General features: G+C 40.9%; 1 protein-coding gene across 1 annotated transcript in view; it reads left to right on the forward strand.

Moving 5' to 3' along the window:
• The window catches only part of TRPA1 (transient receptor potential cation channel subfamily A member 1), an 812,153-nt gene that overhangs the window by 574,520 nt on the left and 218,408 nt on the right, over nucleotides 1-19,225 (forward strand). The window contains exon 20 of the mRNA XM_078686165.1: nucleotides 15,886-16,033. Coding sequence (XP_078542291.1) covers nucleotides 15,886-16,033 — 148 coding nt within the window. The remainder of the gene's footprint in view (nucleotides 1-15,885; nucleotides 16,034-19,225) is intronic.

Consider the following 19,225-nt stretch of genomic DNA (forward strand, 5'->3'; position numbering starts at 1 on the left):
ATCCTATTGGAGAGGTAAGCCTAGCTGTAGTGGAAAACTGATGTAAGAGTTTTCCACTACAAGTAAATGTAAAACTTAAAAGTACATGTCCTATCTTTTAAATACACTACACGCTGCTGTCTGGGTTTTTCAAGGCCTACTCTAGGGGTGACATATGTATAAAAAGGGACGGCGTGAGCCTTGCAAAAAGTTTAATTTGCTACGTTGAAATGGGAGTTAAAACTGCACATACATGCTGCAATGTCAAGTATGAGACATGCTTAAAGGGCTACTTAAGTGGGTGACACAATCAGTGCTGTAGGCCCACTAATAGCATTTAATTTACAAGCCCTTGGCACAGGTAACGTCACTTTACTAGGGGCTTAAAAGTAAATTAAATATGCCAGTTTTGGATAAGCCAATTTTGCTATGTTTTGAGAAGTGAGCACATGCGCTTTAAAACTGGATAGCAGTGGTAAAGTTCACATAGTCCTAAAAAAGAGACCAACAAAAATAGGGGAGGAAAGCAAAAGGTTTGAGGGCGTCCCTCCAGAGAGGGCAAGGTCCAACAGCTAGCTTTGAAATGCAAATCCCTAATGTTACATAATGTTATATACTGAAAATAAAATGATAAAAACTCTCATGATTGTCCTATAAATTTAGTTAATTGAAAAATGAGACTCAGTACACTCAAAAATAAATTAACAGAAAATGCACAACAAAACTTTGACATGGAATCAGGAATTATTTATCTAGGAGTTTAGAAAAATACAGTTTTAATCATGCTTCTCTTGGTTTCACAACCATTGCTGGAGTAAATGCTACTTCTGGTAAAGCAGTTATAGAGCATGTAGTGTGACTCAATAAACTCTGGGAACTTTCATGTAGGAAAAAAGGATATATTTTCATTTTAAAATTAATATGTAGAGCTGTCCTCCTGACATCACAGACATAAAAAATGAAAACACTGATAATGCAAAATTGTTTCACTGCAGGTACCACAAGAAATATCACGAATAAAATGCTTTGAAGCCCAGAAAGCCCAATCATTGAAACACCATGACTTTTTGACTGGAGTCAAATCCCCAGAATGGGCATTTCAGTGCAGTTTACTGCAAGAATAGAAAAACACGGAATAGGAAAACCATAGCACTCAGTAGGTATTTTAAGAGAACATGTAAGATCCAAACAGTAAGGACTTCAGTACATTCAAGTTTTGAAAATGCATTCTTCAATACTGGACAAGTGCTCTGTTTTCATATGGTTCTTGCATTTCCTGTGCCAGTATTCTAATTCCAATTCAAGCCTTGAAAAAGTCACTGCGTGACAAAACATGTGTCAGCTGTTGACCAGTATTGATTAATTAATTTTCGCAATATGAATGTCATCATCATCAGAAAACTTTATTTCGGTCAAAGATGGGCATAAAAGCACAGATAAAAAAGACTACAATACATTTGGTTAAAAACAGAAGCTACATTGCATTTGTTGCATTGTCAAAACCATTGCACTGGGAGAGACACCAACTAGCACGGTAGAGATATGTTTAACAATCATGATCCATTATCTTCTCAGTTGTCCCTGTAGCCCACCCCATGGCCCCACGTTATTCTTTAAGTGAGACACTAATAAAATGCTTGTGCATCATACAGCCAATCTAGGGGCCTCATTTATGAAAAGTGGCGCATCGCTACGTGAAAACAGTGATGCGTCACTTTTCACTGCGCTCTCCCTGCGACATGATTGATGCATCATATTTATAATATGACGCATCATGTCGCAAGGAGTTACAGATACGTCAGTATTTCTGACGTATCTGTAGGCGCAAAAGTGACGCATTGCTGGAGTGTGTCACAAAAGTGATGCAACTCCAGCAATGCTTCCTTTCACATGGGGAAAGCCCCATGTGAAAGGGCTTGCATCAGTCTTACGCCTGCTGTGAGGCAGACGCAAGATTTTGACGCAACAGCATCCTAAAAGTGACGCAGTGAAATCTCATAGATTCCACTGCGTCACTATTACAAGGCTTTTTGCGGGTGAACGCCCCCTCTGCATACATTATACCTGACGCAGGTATAATGTAGCGCAGGGGTTTACAAAGTGACGCATCTGCTTAGATGCGTCACTTTGTAAATAGTGCGCATCAGGAGGCATGTTTTACGCCGCCAATGCGTCACAAAAAGTGACGCATCGAAAGCGCAAAACTCACGCAAGGCCTCATAAATGAGGCCCTAGGAGATTATGGCTCTATTGTCCCTCTATCTCACCTCACAGTCCCACGTTGTTGTGTAGGTAAAACAGACATAAAGTGCTTGTGCATCATACAGGCAATCTATGAAATAATAAAGTGAGTGTGCATCATACGGGCAATCTTTTGGATTTTCACATTATCTGCAGAATTAATTTAAATTAAAAAAGCCTGTATGCCTCCCTGCAATGTCTAAATCCCAGATGTCTGCATTTCTGGAGAAGCCAGCGGGTCCTTGCCCTTTTATATCCTTCGCAGAAGAAAATTACATGCATATCTGTTTCCTCTAAGTTGCTACAGGCTGGGCAACCCCGATCCGATGAGTTTGCCCACTTACTGGTGAATGCGCAGTGGGAGCACCCCATGTCTTAACAATATGAATGTACCGCAGAATACTTAATTCGAAACTTGAATGTACCGGAGAATAACTAATTGATAATATCTGCAATAAAGACAATTCTTCTGTTGAACAAAAGTCCTTACTGTTTAGATCTTACATTTTCTCTTAAAATACCTACTGGGTGCAGTGAGTTTTCTATTTTGAAACGCATGGGATCGGATCAAAAAGTATTGGGAGAAACCCGTTTTAAGAAAAGGGAATGAGTTTATGTTCAAAAAATACACAAATCCCTTTTCCTTTTTTTATAAGGAAGAAATCTCACGATGTCTATTCTATTCTGAAGCTTTTATATTAATCACCGGTGCGGTAAGTAGAGAGTGAAGTCAGATCATATTAACAAATTTACATATATAAACTATCATTCATACATATAATGTTATATATTGTCACAGGAATTAGTTCAAGCAAAATGCAATGAGGGCAAGAAGTTGACAAAGGAATAGTTTGTGTATCTTATTTTATTTATCAAACAATATATTATATTTCCATTATTACAATTAAATCATCATCAATTTATTAAAAAACACATTACAATACATAATAAAACAATTATTGTTCTAAGAAGAAAAACTGTTGACGCGGCGTTTCGGTGAAAGAAGGTCGTCACCTTCTTCAGGACAATAATTTCAAGTTAAAAACAATCTGAATCAAGAAAAATATATGAAACATACATTGTATTAAAACTGTATTGGACCATTGGTTCACTGCATCCCTTTTTCAACTGTTTTTTATTCAAAAATCCCCCTGCCCATATCCAAGTGTCTGCACTGTTTATATCTACACCCTCATACATCTTAAGATAATTATCAGTTCAGCTTAGTACCAGTTAGGTATCTACTGTATAGATATAACCCTCTCTCCCCATATTGGGGATGTGATAACATACCTAAATTAATCTGTTTACTTCGCTGCCTGGTTCAATCGGCCTTGGAGGTGGTTGTTGTGATTTTCATGCTATCCACCATAGATACTACAAATGTGAAGAGGACGAGAAAAATTGTTGTTTATGATAAATCATTAAACATCCTCTCGATTTAAGAACAAAAAAATAATATACCCTTTGTCCAATTCCTCAGGGTGAGGCGAAACTGTACAGACAGACATGAATTTGAGAAACATGCCAATGTCCTAACTAAAAAATGTACAGAGAGAGGATATCCTAAAAAAAAGGTCAAAAAAGCGTACAAAAGAGCCAAGTATTACAACAGAGATAGCCTATTCGGACCAAAACAAAAAGGAGGAGCTATGGACAACCAAAGAGTCTGTGTGGCCAACTTCTCCAACATCAGTAACAAGGTCAAAAATTTGATCAACAGAAACTGGCACCTGCTTAACAATGCGAACGCAGTGTCTCTTCCGAGACCGATATTTGTGTTCAGAGGAAACAAAACCATAAGAAATTGCCTGATACACACGTACCCGGACGAAGGGAACAGAAACAACGTAGGTACTCTAGATGGAAAAACTCCAGTAGGCAATTACCCCTGTGGCTCTTTCAAAAACTGTGACATGATAATAAAGGGATCCACAGTTTTATACAAAGGGTTAAGGCACAACCAGCAACATTTGGTAAACTGTAGGACCCAGAATGTAATTTACATGATAATATGCCCATGTGACAAAGCATACATTGGGGAGACTTCGAGAGAAATCAGATTGCGGTTAAATGAGCACAAACCAGCCATTCAAACCAGATGCCCTAATGCGCCCTTAGTTGAACACTGGGAGATAGAAAAACATAAGGTAGAAGAACTGAAGTGGTGTATTATAGAAGCAGTGAGACTAAACAACAGAGGAGGTGACCTCAATACAAAGCGGAAAAAGAGAGAACAATACTACATGTCTAAATTTGACACATATAGAAGTGGTCTCAACAGCCGAGAAGATTGGAAAATCATTTTATAAACTGCACTGAAGAGGACTAAAAGATCATCACAACCCCACATAGGAGAGGCACAAACCAGGTCATAGATAGACTCCCAGACCATTTCTTAATTGAACCGTCGAATACCACATAAAAGATAGACACATATGATCACGCCTTAAATAAATTTTGGGGTTAGCAGATGATCATGTAATTGGATCATCCAGCCATAAAAAAACAGAGACATATAGTGGGTTATAACATGATTCTGCATTAATCTAGGACAATCATAATGATTACTAGGGAATATTAATTATACAATAGAATCCCCGAATATCAGAAAAGATATGGATAAGGACCATCACAAAATATAGGAAACACCAGTAAACAATGCACATGGAAAGATGGCCGCCACGATAACAAGGGTGGGGACAATATAATTCGAGCCTCTTAATATATAACCAGTGAATCATGGGGCAACCCGTGAGGAATAATAAGACACTGAATAAATTGCATAACAATCATCATGCAAACCGTGAGCAATGTAAAACAAGGTATAGCTATACAAATAAGGATTTAACAGACCGGACCCATTCATAAGCAGAATCTGATCTGCCCAAGAATGAGGAAACTTTTAGTCAAAGTGAATAATAGTATGGGCAATATGAAGGTAGATACATAAAGGACAAGCCCAAAACAACCAGGAAGACTGATAACAGCGCATATCTAAAGATGGCCGGCGCAGATCCGACAGTATGTTGAACTAAAACTTATTCCACCCTTCACAGCCAACATAAAGTGGTAACTAAAAAGACTAAGAATACAATTCCACATTTGACTTTTCATGAGGTATACAGGAGAAAATGAGCCATGAATATCACAGCAAGCAAAACACATACGAGCATAGAATTGTCGAGCTCGTTTTTTGAAAACATGTGCTCGTATTTTTTGATTCATGTATATGTCCAAATGACCGATAATTTACAAATAACAATGGACAAGTTAGTATACCATGTCTAAACGTGTACAATCAGCTTTTAGCATATATAAAAGTAAAGGAAGACTGCTAACGGCGCATATTTAAAGATGGCCGCTGTAGATACAACAGCGTGTGGAACTAAACTTATTCCACTTTTCTAGCTAACGTAACATGGGAACTAAAAAGACAGAAAAAACAATTCCACATTTGACTTGTCTTTAGGTATACAGTAGTAAATGAGCCAAGAATATTACAGCAAGCACAATACATACGAGCATAGAATTGTCGAGCTTGTTCTTTGAAAATACGCGCTTGTATATTTTTTTCATTTAATCATCGAGCCGTACATGTCAAAATGAGCGATAATTTGCAAATAACATTTGACAAGTTAGTATACTGTGTCTAAACGAGTACAACTAGTTTTTAGAATATATAAAAGTAAAGTTCGGGGCACAACCAGACTCTTAAAGATGGCCACTACAATACTGTGACAAACACAATAGAAACAAATATAAAGAATGGGTGTCGTCGTTAAACGAACACTACAGAGACCGAATTTTTGATTTTCGCCGGTTTTTATCGTGAGCTAAATGACACAACCCATGTCAATAGCCGTTAAGGCCAATAACGGTCACGTAGAGTTCGGATGCGCAAAAAGTAGATTCAATAACAAAACCAGATTAGAACTGATTTAATTTCCAAAACAAACCCACAATTAAGTTTGGGGCAAGAACTTACATTCAAACTGCACTATGAGGAAAGATATGATGAATATAACATATAGACACATAAAACAAATAATGTGGGTACACACTCTAAGATAGCCACCGTAGAAATCAATGGAAACGCTTCAAATTAACTTGGAGCCATAAAATTGACAATTAAGAACTTAATGAGCAATTAGGAGGTGTATAAAAAGAGAGCATCCAAAGATCACAAGTCAGTTGCAACTAGAGATGAGAGTAGGATGGATCGTGGAGAGCACCAGATGAGACATCTCACAAGTAAGTCATTCAGAAGGTAGATAATTAGAAGCCTGCCCTGAGAAGGATATAAATAGACCCTTCAATAATAAGGTTATGTTTTTTTTTATTTTAAATAGGATTGGGGAGTCTACAAAGCAATAGACCACAAAATATAAAACCAGGAGCAATTGAGGCCAAGGGCCCCTAATCTCACCCCCAACTAAGAACTAGGGATGCATCAAACTGGAACACAGATATGTAGTCAATAACTAGATGATAAGGCTAATATTGAATATTTGCCATTTAGAATTGGGAAATAAAAGGGGAAGACGATCGTCCTGTATGTTGCCTCACATTAACACTGAGGTAAGAACATGTCTAATGCTTAATTGGAACTACAGCAATATTGAGCCCATTTATTATAAATTAATTGTTATATACCCGTAGGAAGGAACATTGAAGAATATTACGACAGGAGCCCTAACTTAAAACTGAGGACCTTCCAGACTCTATCCCAGGTACTGAGTTTTCTAATCCATTAAAAAATACATGCTAAACCCACAGAAGTGATGTATTAACAATAATATCTAAATTTAACCCTGATAGTTGGCGGTAATCAAACCAACCAAGAGGAAAAGTACTAGTACTCTTTTGGGTAAATGAACAAACCCAAAACTCCATTTTAAGGTACTAATAATAGAACGCAAAGTTTTGTTTAAATTGAGAGGATGTTTAATGATTTATCATAAACAACAATTTAACTCGTCCTCTTCACATTTGTAGTATCTATGGTGGATAGCATGAAAATCACAACAACCACCTCCAAGGCCGATTGAACGAGGCAGCGAAGTAAACAGATTAATTTAGGTATGTTATCACATCCCCAATAAGGGGAGAGAGAGTTACATACCTACAGTAGATACCTAACGTTCTGAGAGAGTCAACAAATTAACAAATATCAGATCAACTAAATGATGACAAATGTATTAAGATTGTATTCTAGACAATAAGTGAACTTGTGGAATGATGTTAGTGCAATTGAGGAACTTATTTAAAAAGACTGGGGATGGATTGAAAACCCTGAAAATCCTGTTATATTTACCAAAGTGTCATGCTGAACTGATAATTATCTTAAGATGTATGAGGGTGTAGACATAAACAGTGTGGACACTTGGATATGGGCAGAGGGATTTTTGAATAAAAAACAGTTGAAAAAGGGATGCAGTGAACCAATGGTCCAATACAGTTTTAATACAATGTATGTTTAATATATTTTTCTTGATTCAGATTGTTTTTAACTTGAAACAATTGTCCTGAAGAAGGTAACAACCTTTTTTCACCGAAAGGCCGCGTCGACAATTTTTCTTCTTAGAACATAAATTGTTTTATTATGTATTGTAATGTTTTTTTAATAAATTGATGATGTTTTAATTGTAATAATGGAAATATAATATATTGTTTGATAAATAAAATAAGATACACAAGAGATTCCTTTGCCAACTTTTTGCCCTCATTGCATTTTGCTTGAACTAATTCCGGTGACAATATATAACATTATATGTATAAATGATAGTTTATATATGTAAATTTGTTAATTTGATCTGACTCCATTCTCTACTTACCACACCAGTGATTAATATAACAGCTTCAGAATAGAATAGACATCGTGAGATTTCTTCCTTATAAAACAAGGAAAAGGGATTTGTGTATTTGTTGGGCTATTTTGAAACGCATACACATTGGATCCATACGTCCAATGTGAGCTCACACCTTTGGTAGTAGGGTGTGGGAAAAGCCTAAAAGCACAGTCCAAAATTAATTTTCTTATTTCATCACATTGTACCCACTAAAACTGTGTGTTTTAACAAGGTGCTATTGTCAGACCACATCTACCTCCAGTTTATAGAAAAACACAGAATTTTTTAAAAGGTAACAAATAATCTAAAAACAACTTCTAAATAGATAAATAGCTTCTCAAATAGAACCCTATTCAGTGGGCCATGGGGCAAGCATGGGTAATTTTTTTGTTTTACTCATGGTGTCCTGGTAGTTATGGTATGAGTTACTATGACGATGATTACATGGGACAAGAACTATCTGTTCAGTACTTAACTCTCAGTGGTAGTGTTGATTGGACAGCCTAAGGAAGTAGGTGCAAGGTATGCATAGATTCATAATTCAAAATACCCACAGCGACCCTAGAACATTATTGTCTATGCAATACTTTCTTTTGGTAAGCAGAGCAGTATTTATTCTGAACTCGAACACAGAAATTAAATATGTCACACATAATATCTCTCAAAGCTAGCACCCCAGTGTTGATCTGAGCTGTTTTTCCACTCAAAACCATTCCCCACTACTCCTCCGTGCTAACCAACATATATCTGGTGGATCTTTGGAGATGACCCCACAGATTTTGTCTACACTAGAGATGTGAATCGAAGTCTTACTTTGGCCTTGAAAGTTTCAGCTCATCAGGTACTAACCAGCCAAGCTCATGCTAGTCTCCCAAAGGGCCTTGGTCTGGCTCTAGTCTTACCCAAACACAAACTGCAGAAGAGCTTGGGAGCCAAGGCGCCTCTTCCTGTCTTCCAGTGACATGCAGCTCACACCGCATCCTCCCACTGCCACCAGGTGGCGTGCTAAAGGGATTTCAGTTGGCAACGGCTCCTGGGTGCATCAGCTTCTTTTATTTCAAGTTTCCTGCTAGTAAGATGATGGAGCAGCTGCAATGTTGCAGCACACTGTTTGACCTTGCTCACAAGTCCTTCCTCTAGTTACATGGACTCCTCCAAAATGGGCGACAACCCCAACTTTCCTAGTGTCCCCCTTCTGGCATACAGGGGTCACAGGCATGGGTGATGGCTCCAACGAAGCGAAGTGTAACAGGTGACAGCCCCAATAGTCCTATTGTCCCCCTTTGACATTTAGAGAGACAGACTTGGTCGGTGCCCTATCAGTCTAAGTTTCAATGGATAATGGCCCCAGTAGGTTCATTGGTGATGGGTGAATGCCCTAACCATCTTAACAGCCACCCTCTGGCATATGGGGATCCTGGAATGGGTGACTGCCCCAATGCTGTCTGCTGCACAAGGAGACAACCTGCAACTACATGGTTGCCTCATCTGGGGTTGCTGACCTACATCACAATGTGGATTGCTCTGTAACAGCACTGGCTCTGACTGCTCCCCAGGATCCACTTGTCAGGATCCTAACTGGGATTTGCTCCCTCCAGGCTCTCTCTTCCTCCTCACCTCGCACAATGGTATTGGCAGGCAGGCATAAGGCTTGTACTCCAGGCACAAGGCAAGTCTTTGCCTTCCTGGGTCAGGGCCCTCAACAGGTGGGAGTTTGGCAGATCTTGGTCACCATTCCTTGCAGCAGCTCAAAGCTTTGGTAACCTTCTTTCTCCTGGTGAATAGTGATGTTGAACAAAGTTTGATACTCAGGCTCCCACCTTTATAGTCCAAATCCAGACATGCGATTTAGTGACCGAACATTTGATATTTGAGTTGAGGTTTTGGGTTCTCTTCTCTGCACTATCCTTTTCAAAGGGACAGTCTGCCACAGCAGGAGTGGCTACAATCTGGTTGACCTACAGTACAGCCCAAGGGAGTAACTGAGGATCGCACCTAGCTATCCTCCTCCACAGAGATATGTCACAAAAAGCACAAAGACCTAAGCCTTCCTCTCTATTAAAAGTTTCTTGTCCACAGTGCCAACCTTATCTGTCTCACTATCTTCCGTACAATGAGGCAAGACCCCAGTGACCAGTAACTCTTGTTGAAATCAAAGAAACCTTTGATGTGCACAGAGAATGCTTTGCTCTCCTTCCCCCAGTGTGTGTGTTCCCACAGTAATGTCAGTAAGCCACATCTACTGTCTGGAGGTTGCAGTCCTTGCCTCCACTAGTGTCTCCAGGCCCTGGGCTTTCAAAATATAACCTACAGGCCTAAATGTTATGTACCATGTAGAGGTACACACATCTCAGCTAACACACACAAGTCAATCCAAAGGTGAGTTAAGCACACAGCCACGGAACTTTACACTAGTGGTCCTTGAGGCACCACTTCAGTGACAGAGGTAAAAAGGCCTCTTCAGACTACAGGCCCCTTTGATACCAAAAACGTGTATGCTGCCACCACCGTTTTTGTCTTGTGTCACTTAATTCCAGGTAAGGGCAGTGGCCCTCTACCACTTGAAGGGTATCCCATGATGTGCCCCTCCTGGTCTAACAAGAGGTGAACTTCAAAACAATTCAAGGTAGTAACTGGTCTTTAGCAAAGGAAAAACTCACTCAGGCTATAAGGATGTGGGTACATAGGTGGAAGTTCCTGGTCTGTCTTGAGCTTCCTCTTGTTCACCATGGGTGATGAAATTCGTCTCCTTGCAGTGGGAATATTTGTTACCCTCCCGTCCCTGGATAGCGGAGGGGTAAAATGTACTATTCCCACTCCAGTGAGTGCAACAGTAGGGAATGCACTGGATAGTGTAGGGGTAAAAATTATTATTCCCACTGCAATAAGTGCAACAGTAGGGAAAGTGCTGGCTAGCGGAGGGATAAAATGCACTATTCCCACTCCAGTGAGTGCAACAGAAGGGAAAGCGCTGGATCCCAAAACAGTAAAAAACAAAACCATCAGTATTTTTATTAAATTTAATTTTCAATATTAACATTTAATTAATATATAAAGTTAAATATATTATTATTAACAAAGATAATAAAAAATAATTAATTACACCTTATTTAACACTATAATATCCAAAACAACTCGACTGGACAGACCATCACTGCATCCACATCTCCTACCAGAAACCACCTACTCACCACCACCGCACACAACCCCCCCCGACACAACTGGAGCAAAGTCTCAACAGAACAACTGATCTCCACCCTCGCCCAGACCCCACTACCAGGAACCTCGGACCCCGCCACTGACCTGTAGTGTGTTTATCTAGGGACCAGAATCGATATTTCTATTTTATGCCCTTGTCTGGTTATAATCAATAATATCCATACAACGGCATAATAACCCTATCCATAACTCAGCCGTAGCACATGCTGTCACATTAAGCAAGGCTACTTCTCCGGCCCCCTAGAAAGCACACCGAGTTCGCTAAACAAAACCAAGCCTCCAGCAACCTGGGAAATCCCCCTTGCCCTTGTTTTGATTTCGTCTTAGAACTCCTGTAAAACACTGTAAGAACGGCTAGTTCTTAGTGACATCTTTATTGACGTCTTATGCCCAAACCTTACGTCAAACCCGGCACCTTTCAGGTATAAATATACCAACGTTGCCTTAAGCAAACACACTGTGGTGATTCTGGAGCAGCTATCTAGTTGCCTGAGAGCCCAGTTGATGCGAGAGCCCACGGACGCTGCCCCTCCCTTTTGACGCGCTGAGAAAGACACTGTCTTTTCTCCTGCCAAGAAAATCCAGCTCCGGCGTTTCCAGCCTACCCTTGCGGGTTACTGGGATATCGAGTCCTGAGAGAGAGATACCAGCCCTCCTGGTTTCTATTTACCCAGGTACGGAACTGACTAACCCCTTAAAGAGAATTCTTGAGTCAGATTCTTGGCAAAACAAACTTAACTTAAACTGCTACTTACTTACTCCTTCCCACGTATTAGGCGTAGGTCAGGTACACCGGGGCAGGCGTATTTAGAAGCACCAGTTGAGTACGATTAGTCAATGTATATATGTATGTATATATTTTATCTATTTAAAAGTATCATATGGCTAAGAAGCCATATCAATGCTTTTACAGTATTATTTCATACTACTCCTTTTACTGTATGCACTTTACTTTAATATAAGTATTGCAATTGTGGCAATTCATTTCTCTTGTAGGAGGAAGAAGACCGCTCAATAAATTATACCTTTTATTGAAAACGCCTGTCTCTCTTTTCTCTGCAATCTGGCGAAACTAAGTACGCACCTTTGACTGAGTGAAATAGCTGTCTTTTGTTTTCACACGACTCTAGAGATATACTCTTATTCAGGGAGAGAAAAGTTGTCATGTTTTATGGTTGTCAGAAGCTAATCCCCAATTGTCTATCCAGGGAGATTAAACTCCTCCTCGCTTATTCGAGAAAGTTTCTAGTGACCTCTGAGCTAGCTGGCAAACCTTAAGTCTAATATAGTCAGTAGAGACCTAGTTAACCTCAGTCCTACGTCTACACTGCTGAATATATTATTCCAATGCGCAGAGCCTATTGGGAATATAGGAACTACACTACAGACCTGCATCGCTTGTTAGCAGACTGCACCAACACCCTTGCGCCGCTCAGAAAGTCCTCAAACACCCTGCACAGCGCCAAGGACAGCTGGTTCACCCCTGATCTACAGAACTCCAAACGAGAACACCGCAAAAGAGAGTAGGGCTGCGCATGGATCCTGCCGAACCCAACCACATCGCACTCAAAGAGTCCATCCGCAAGCAACACCAACTGATCCGCACCGCCAAAAGAACCCACTTCAAAAACCGCATAGACAACAACGCCCACAACAGTGAAGAACTCTTCGGCATCGTCACAGAACTCTCAAACCCCAGGACCTGCTCCAACGAACCCCCTCCATCACAAGAGCTCTGCAACTCCCTCACCACCCACTTCCGCCGCAAGATAAGAGAAATTCACAACAGTTTCAGCCCCAAACAGACCACAGACACCCACACCATAGCCTCTATCCACTCCGAATCCCCACCGGACCCCTGCCCTCACCACATTTTCAATAAAGCTAGCAACATCATCGCTCCCCACCTCTGCAACACCATCAACAGCTCCTTCGAGTCAGCCACCTTCCCGGAAATCAGGAAACACGCAGAAGTCAATGCACTACTGAAAAGTCCAAGGCGGACCCAGACGACCCGAAGAACTACCAGCCGATCTCCCTCCTCCCCTTCCCGGCCAAGGTCATTGAAAAAGTCGTCAAAACCCAGCTCTCCCGCTTCCTAGAAGACAGTAAGGCGCTCGACACCTCTCAATCAGGATTCTGAAAAAATCACAGCACCGAGACTACACTCATCGCTGCCACAGACGACATAAGGATCATGCTCGACAAAGGAGAAACCGCAGCATTTATCCTGCTGGACCTCTCTGCTGCATTCGACATGGTATGCCATCACACCCTCAGCACAAGACTCCACAACGCTGGAATCCGCGACAAGGCTCTCAACTGGATCTCATCCCTTCTCACCAGCAGAACCCAGAGAGTCCGCCTTCCGCCATTCATGTCGGGGAGCCTCCAAGATCATCTGTGGCGTTCCTCAAGGATCCTCCCTCAGCCCAACGCTCTTCAATGTCTACATGGCTCCTCTCGCCAACATCTCTCGGACACACCACATCAACATAGTATCATACGCAGACGACACCCAAATGATCCTCTCCCTCACGAAAGACCCCACTAATGCCAAAAACAACCTACACAACAGACTACACGCCATCTACAACTGGATGGAATTAAGCCGCCTCAAGCTAAACACCGATAAAACAGAGATCGTCATCTTTGGCTCCAACCCCTCAGCATGGAGCGACTCCTGGTGGCCCAACTGCCTAGGCACCGCACCCTCATCCATCACCCACGCTCGCAACCTGGGCTTCATCTTGGACTCCACTCTCAGCATGACTCAGCAGGTCAACGCAATCTCCTCCTCCTGCTACAACATTCTCCGCATGCTCAGCAAGATCTTCAAGTGGATCCCCATCGAGACCGGGAAAACCGTCACCCACGCCCAGGTCAGCAGCAGATTGGATTACGGCAATGCCCTATATGCAGGAACAACGGCCAAGCTACAAACCAAGCTACAACTTATCCAGAACGCATCCGCCCGCCTCATCCTTGACGTCCCACGCCGCAACCACATCTCCCCCACCTCAGAGACCTACACTGACTACCCGTACCGAAAAGCATCACCTTCAAGCTCCTGACCCATGCACACAAGGCTCTCTACAACACCGGTCCAGCCTACCTCAAAGACAGACTTTCCTTCCACGCTCCCACACGCCATCTTCGCTCCACCAACCATGCTCTCGCCACCATACCCTGCATCTGCCGCACCACCGCCGGAGGAAGATCCTTCTCACAACTCGCCGCCAAAACCTGGAACTCTCTACCACTCCAGCTACTCCAGACCTAGGACCGTCTAACTTTCAGGAAACGCCTCAAAACATGGCTTTTCGACCAGTAGCATACCCTCTCCCCAGCGCCTTGAGACCCTAACGGGTGAGTAGTGCACTTTATAAGTATATTGATTAATTGATTGAAAACACACACCTAAAATGAATTACACAAATAAATGTAATAATTACTAATTATTCTATCATATCAATCAATCAATAAAAAATTAATTACTTAACACCTTTCACACCGTTTACACATATAAACACCACAACACACACCTAAATTTAATTACACTATTACAATTAATAATTATTAATTTATTAATTAATGGTAATTTTTGTGGATACATTTATGTGCCACGATATTTCTCCGTCGATATTCCTGCTCTGCACCGGTGTAAGGTTTTGCCACTGCTCCAGATTTATGTGATTAAGTTTATCTGGGGCAGCGTCAAAATCCATGGGTGCTGCTTGGGAAAACCCACTAAAAAGCCTATAATAAGGCCAAGACTCAGAATAAGGCAAAGGCAGCGACTTGCACTGCTTTGTCTTACTCCTTATATATGAGGCATGCAAAGCCATGCAGAACGGCTTTGAATCGCTTCATAGATAAGCCCCCTTGGGCACCTGTGAATATTTCCATGAATTGGAGATATTCCACATGCTTGTGTAACCGTAAGCTCCTATTGCCCAAGCGCAGTGTCCTTAAATGCTCCCATCAGAGGTTAATTAAAAGGACAGTAAACTAGATAACATTAACTTTTTTTGATACAGAGATTTCCATCTCAAGTGGTGAAGTTGCATACATACACCTAGGTACAAATATTTTGCCTGGATTACTAACCATATGGTCGTCCATGCATGGATTTTTAGTACATTTCCCTAATGATACTGAGAAATGCGGTCTAGCACAGCAATGGAGTCGGTTCTACAAATGGCTTGGGGAAATAGATTTTCAAAAGGTATCAGAACTGGATCATTTTAAAATCTCCATGCTTTCTCAATTCCAAATTCTGGTCATATGCATGGGTGCAATGTATGAAGACGAATGAGTAATTTGATGAATTTCCCAGAAAGGAGCCATAATATTGGAAGTTTTGGGAGTCCCTTTAACCCTCTTTATCTTAGCTACAACATTTTAGCCCTATGAAGTTTGTTCTGCTGTACAACGACTGTCAACAAATCTGTATAAAATAATTTTTAATACTTAATTATGAAACTACTAATGCATTATGTACTTTGCATTTCAAGACTTTGGTGATCATATTCCACTTATAAGCAATCGAAGTCACCCTTAAACCTATTTGTATCTATTTTCTTTCTCACAGGAAGGCCTACGGGTTCAAAGCTCACATTTTGAATTTAGCAGTGTATTCATTAGGACTCATCCCACTGACTCTTTTAATTCTTAATTGCATCAATCCATATGCAAGTAACTCAACTGTAATCCATCGTCCAAAGCCATTGCAAATAAAGGTATGTGTTTTTTTTTTTCAATAGCGTTTCCCATTTTGTGGTTTTCAAAGTCAAAGCAATGAGTAATACAATGGAATTTTCCCTGCATTTGTTTGGGTTCAGATTGCCAGTTGTGTTCGAAAACATTCACGCTCTGGATATATTAGACACATGACTTTATTAACTTGAATCTTATGCCATGGCCAAGGGAACATTTGCAGTCTGTCCTGATTCTATATGGGGCCAACTGTGCCAGTTGTGGAAGATTCACGAGGTTGCAAGTGACATTGAATATATCAGAAACCTAAGCAAAAAATAAAGCCTGCATTAACATTCACTTGTTTTTATTTATAGTAGTGTGCAGTATTAAATACTATTGTCTGATTAAGTACTTTCTTTCTTGAACAGCTAAGCACTTGGCTTAACATTCACTTTAATGAGTCAGTTGATTGATTGTTGGGCTCTGAGCTCAGGCACTCCCACACTACCATTTTGAGAAGCCTGTAAACGATTACCCTATCTTGCTTAGAGTCTAGTTCTTGAAGGGTTGTGCTTGCCCAGTTTGAGTATCCATAGTAATATGGACCGAGGGACATCAAATGCAAACAACATCATGCCTCATGTTTGAGGATCAGAAGCCCCTCCCTGACATATCCCTCCCCAAGAGAAGGAGGTTTGCTAGCATGCTAGGTCCAAGATTCCCAATGCAGTGACATGGAAAACACAGGTGCATTAACTTTCAGCAGCAGCCATCAAGATTACAATCATCACGAATAATTGACACACACAGGTGGGAAAATATAAGCATAAAATTGAAGACGAAGTTATGCATGAAGAGACAGTGCACATATTCATCAGTGACAAGAAAAAGCAATTCATGGATGCAGGTTCTACCCACATGGAGAGTAGATGGATGACCACCAACCAAATCGACAGGCCACGATTGTCCGGTCTTTTATTGATTACCACTAGCAATAACTGAAAAACCACAACTGCTCATATCATACAGTGTACATTCATACATTGTTTTTTTCCATAACTGTTCTCCAAGCAGTTACATCTGCAAACTGGTATGCAACAGTACTCAAACATCATGTCACATGACATTACAATAATTCCAACAAGCTACCTGAACACTAGCTGGGCACCATGGCATTGCAGTGATGGCACAGTATGTTCCATTTGAGTATAATACAACCTTGCAGTTTGTGAACATGTAACTAGAGAAACAGGATGCCATATGTGATTCTGGTACAGAAAACAGCATTATTAAAAAAAGACTACTCCAGCTGTCCATCTGAGATGTGGGAAATGTTCAAACAAATGTAATGTTTTAGAAAATAACTGAATACTCCAACCACCGTCACACCACCCAACCCTAGCACTCCACTTGTTTGGCCTACATTTTGGGTCAGAATGCACACAAGTAGGACCAAAATAATCTGAGCATATATCATTGCTTTCTTGTCTAGATTCTACACAATGCAAATCCAAAACAATTCACATTCTATTCTAATCACCAATTTTGTAATGCACCTGGCTACTTGAACATAGGGCTTATCTAAGCTATTGGAGTGGTTGGACTGAGTGAAAAGGATTGAGGGAAGAGATACGTCTTTAGTTTTTGTTCTTAAAGTCAAGAACTTGTCTTCAATACTGAGGCTGGGCGTTCCAGAGCTTGGATGCTAGGTAAGTTAAAGACTGACCTCCACTCCTAGCTCTCTTGAATCTAAGGACATGGAGCAGCTCATGGATGTTTGACCTCAGGTCCATATTGGCATGGTAGGCAGTGGCCAATTGCTAAAGGACAAAGGAACCTGTGTTGTGCTTTGCCCAATGTATGATGTATAGAGTTTTGAATTGCACCCTGCAATCTAAGGACAATCAGGGAAGAGTTTTGAGTGCAGCACCTGCTGATTGTGTTTTTGGAATACTTAACAGGCAGCAGCGTTCTGAATAATTTGAAGTTTTTTAGTCACTGACTTTGGAATACCTACATAAAGTGAATTGCCATAATCCGGGAGCGACAGGATCACACCTTGAATCATGATTCTCTGTGACTCTGTCAGTAGCCATTTCAAGACCTTTCCCAGGACTCTCAAGATGCCAAAATAACTACCAGCCACCTTTTTAGCTTGGGAGGCCATGGTTAGCTGATTGTCCAGGATCCACCCTAGGCGCTATACTTCTGTATTGGGTACTTGACGTTCCCACTAGAAAAGATGGCAAGATGATCTGATCCCAGAGCACTGACTTGTTCCCAAATGCCAAAACCTCACTTTTTCTCCATTCAACTTCAAGGAACTGTCATCCACTCAGACACATTTTGTAAGCAGCAGTTGAGTCTCATGTAGCTAGAGTCCATGTATTGTTACAGTGTGACAATCAGCTGGGTATTGTCTGCCTAAGATACCATCTTAACACCAAAGGAGCAGATGATATCTGATAACCAGAAGACATAAATGTTAAAAAGCATCGGGCCAGAGACTAGCCCTGCGGAACTTTGCAGTACAGCTGATGATTGGATGACATGGCCCCTCGCTAACCTGAAAGATACATTTGCCCTAAAATGAGGCCAGCCACCTAAAGGCCTTTCCTGTAATACCAGCTTCTTCCAGTCGATGAAGAAAAATAGTATAGGAAATATTATCAAAGGAGGCACTCAGGATTATCCGTGCTGCTGATCCATTACCTTGGTCCATTATCATTTTGAGATACTCTGTGGCCCTCAAAAGAGCTGTTTCTGCACTGCAGCCAGCACGGAAACCTGTCTGGGTAGGATGAAGAATGTTGTTGGGTTCAAGATGATCTGTGATGTACTTATTGATCATTTTCTCTAAAATTGTACTGACACCAGGCAATGGAGGAATGGGTCTATAATTGAGGTTACCACAACCATAACATCCTCTACGGTCAGTTGCGGGAAAGCAGAGTGCTGATTTGTTGTTGTTGGTATGTTATCTATATCACCCATATAGTCAGGAGAGCCTTCACTTTCCCTAGAATGTGATTTGCAGTGTTCTATTCAAGCAGTAGGTCTTGTTTATGGTTTCTCATGACTTAGAAAGTAATTCACTATTTTGTAGATCTCTCTTGAGGAGTTGGCCGATATTTTTTCATAGAGACTTTGTAGGTCTATTTACTTATATTATCATATTTAACTCTCCATTTCCTTTAATATTTTTTACAACCTTTGTTTAATTGCCTTAACTT

This window comes from Lissotriton helveticus, chromosome 4_1 (assembly GCF_964261635.1).
Source record: "Lissotriton helveticus chromosome 4_1, aLisHel1.1, whole genome shotgun sequence".
Taxonomy (NCBI): Eukaryota; Metazoa; Chordata; class Amphibia; order Caudata; family Salamandridae; genus Lissotriton; species Lissotriton helveticus.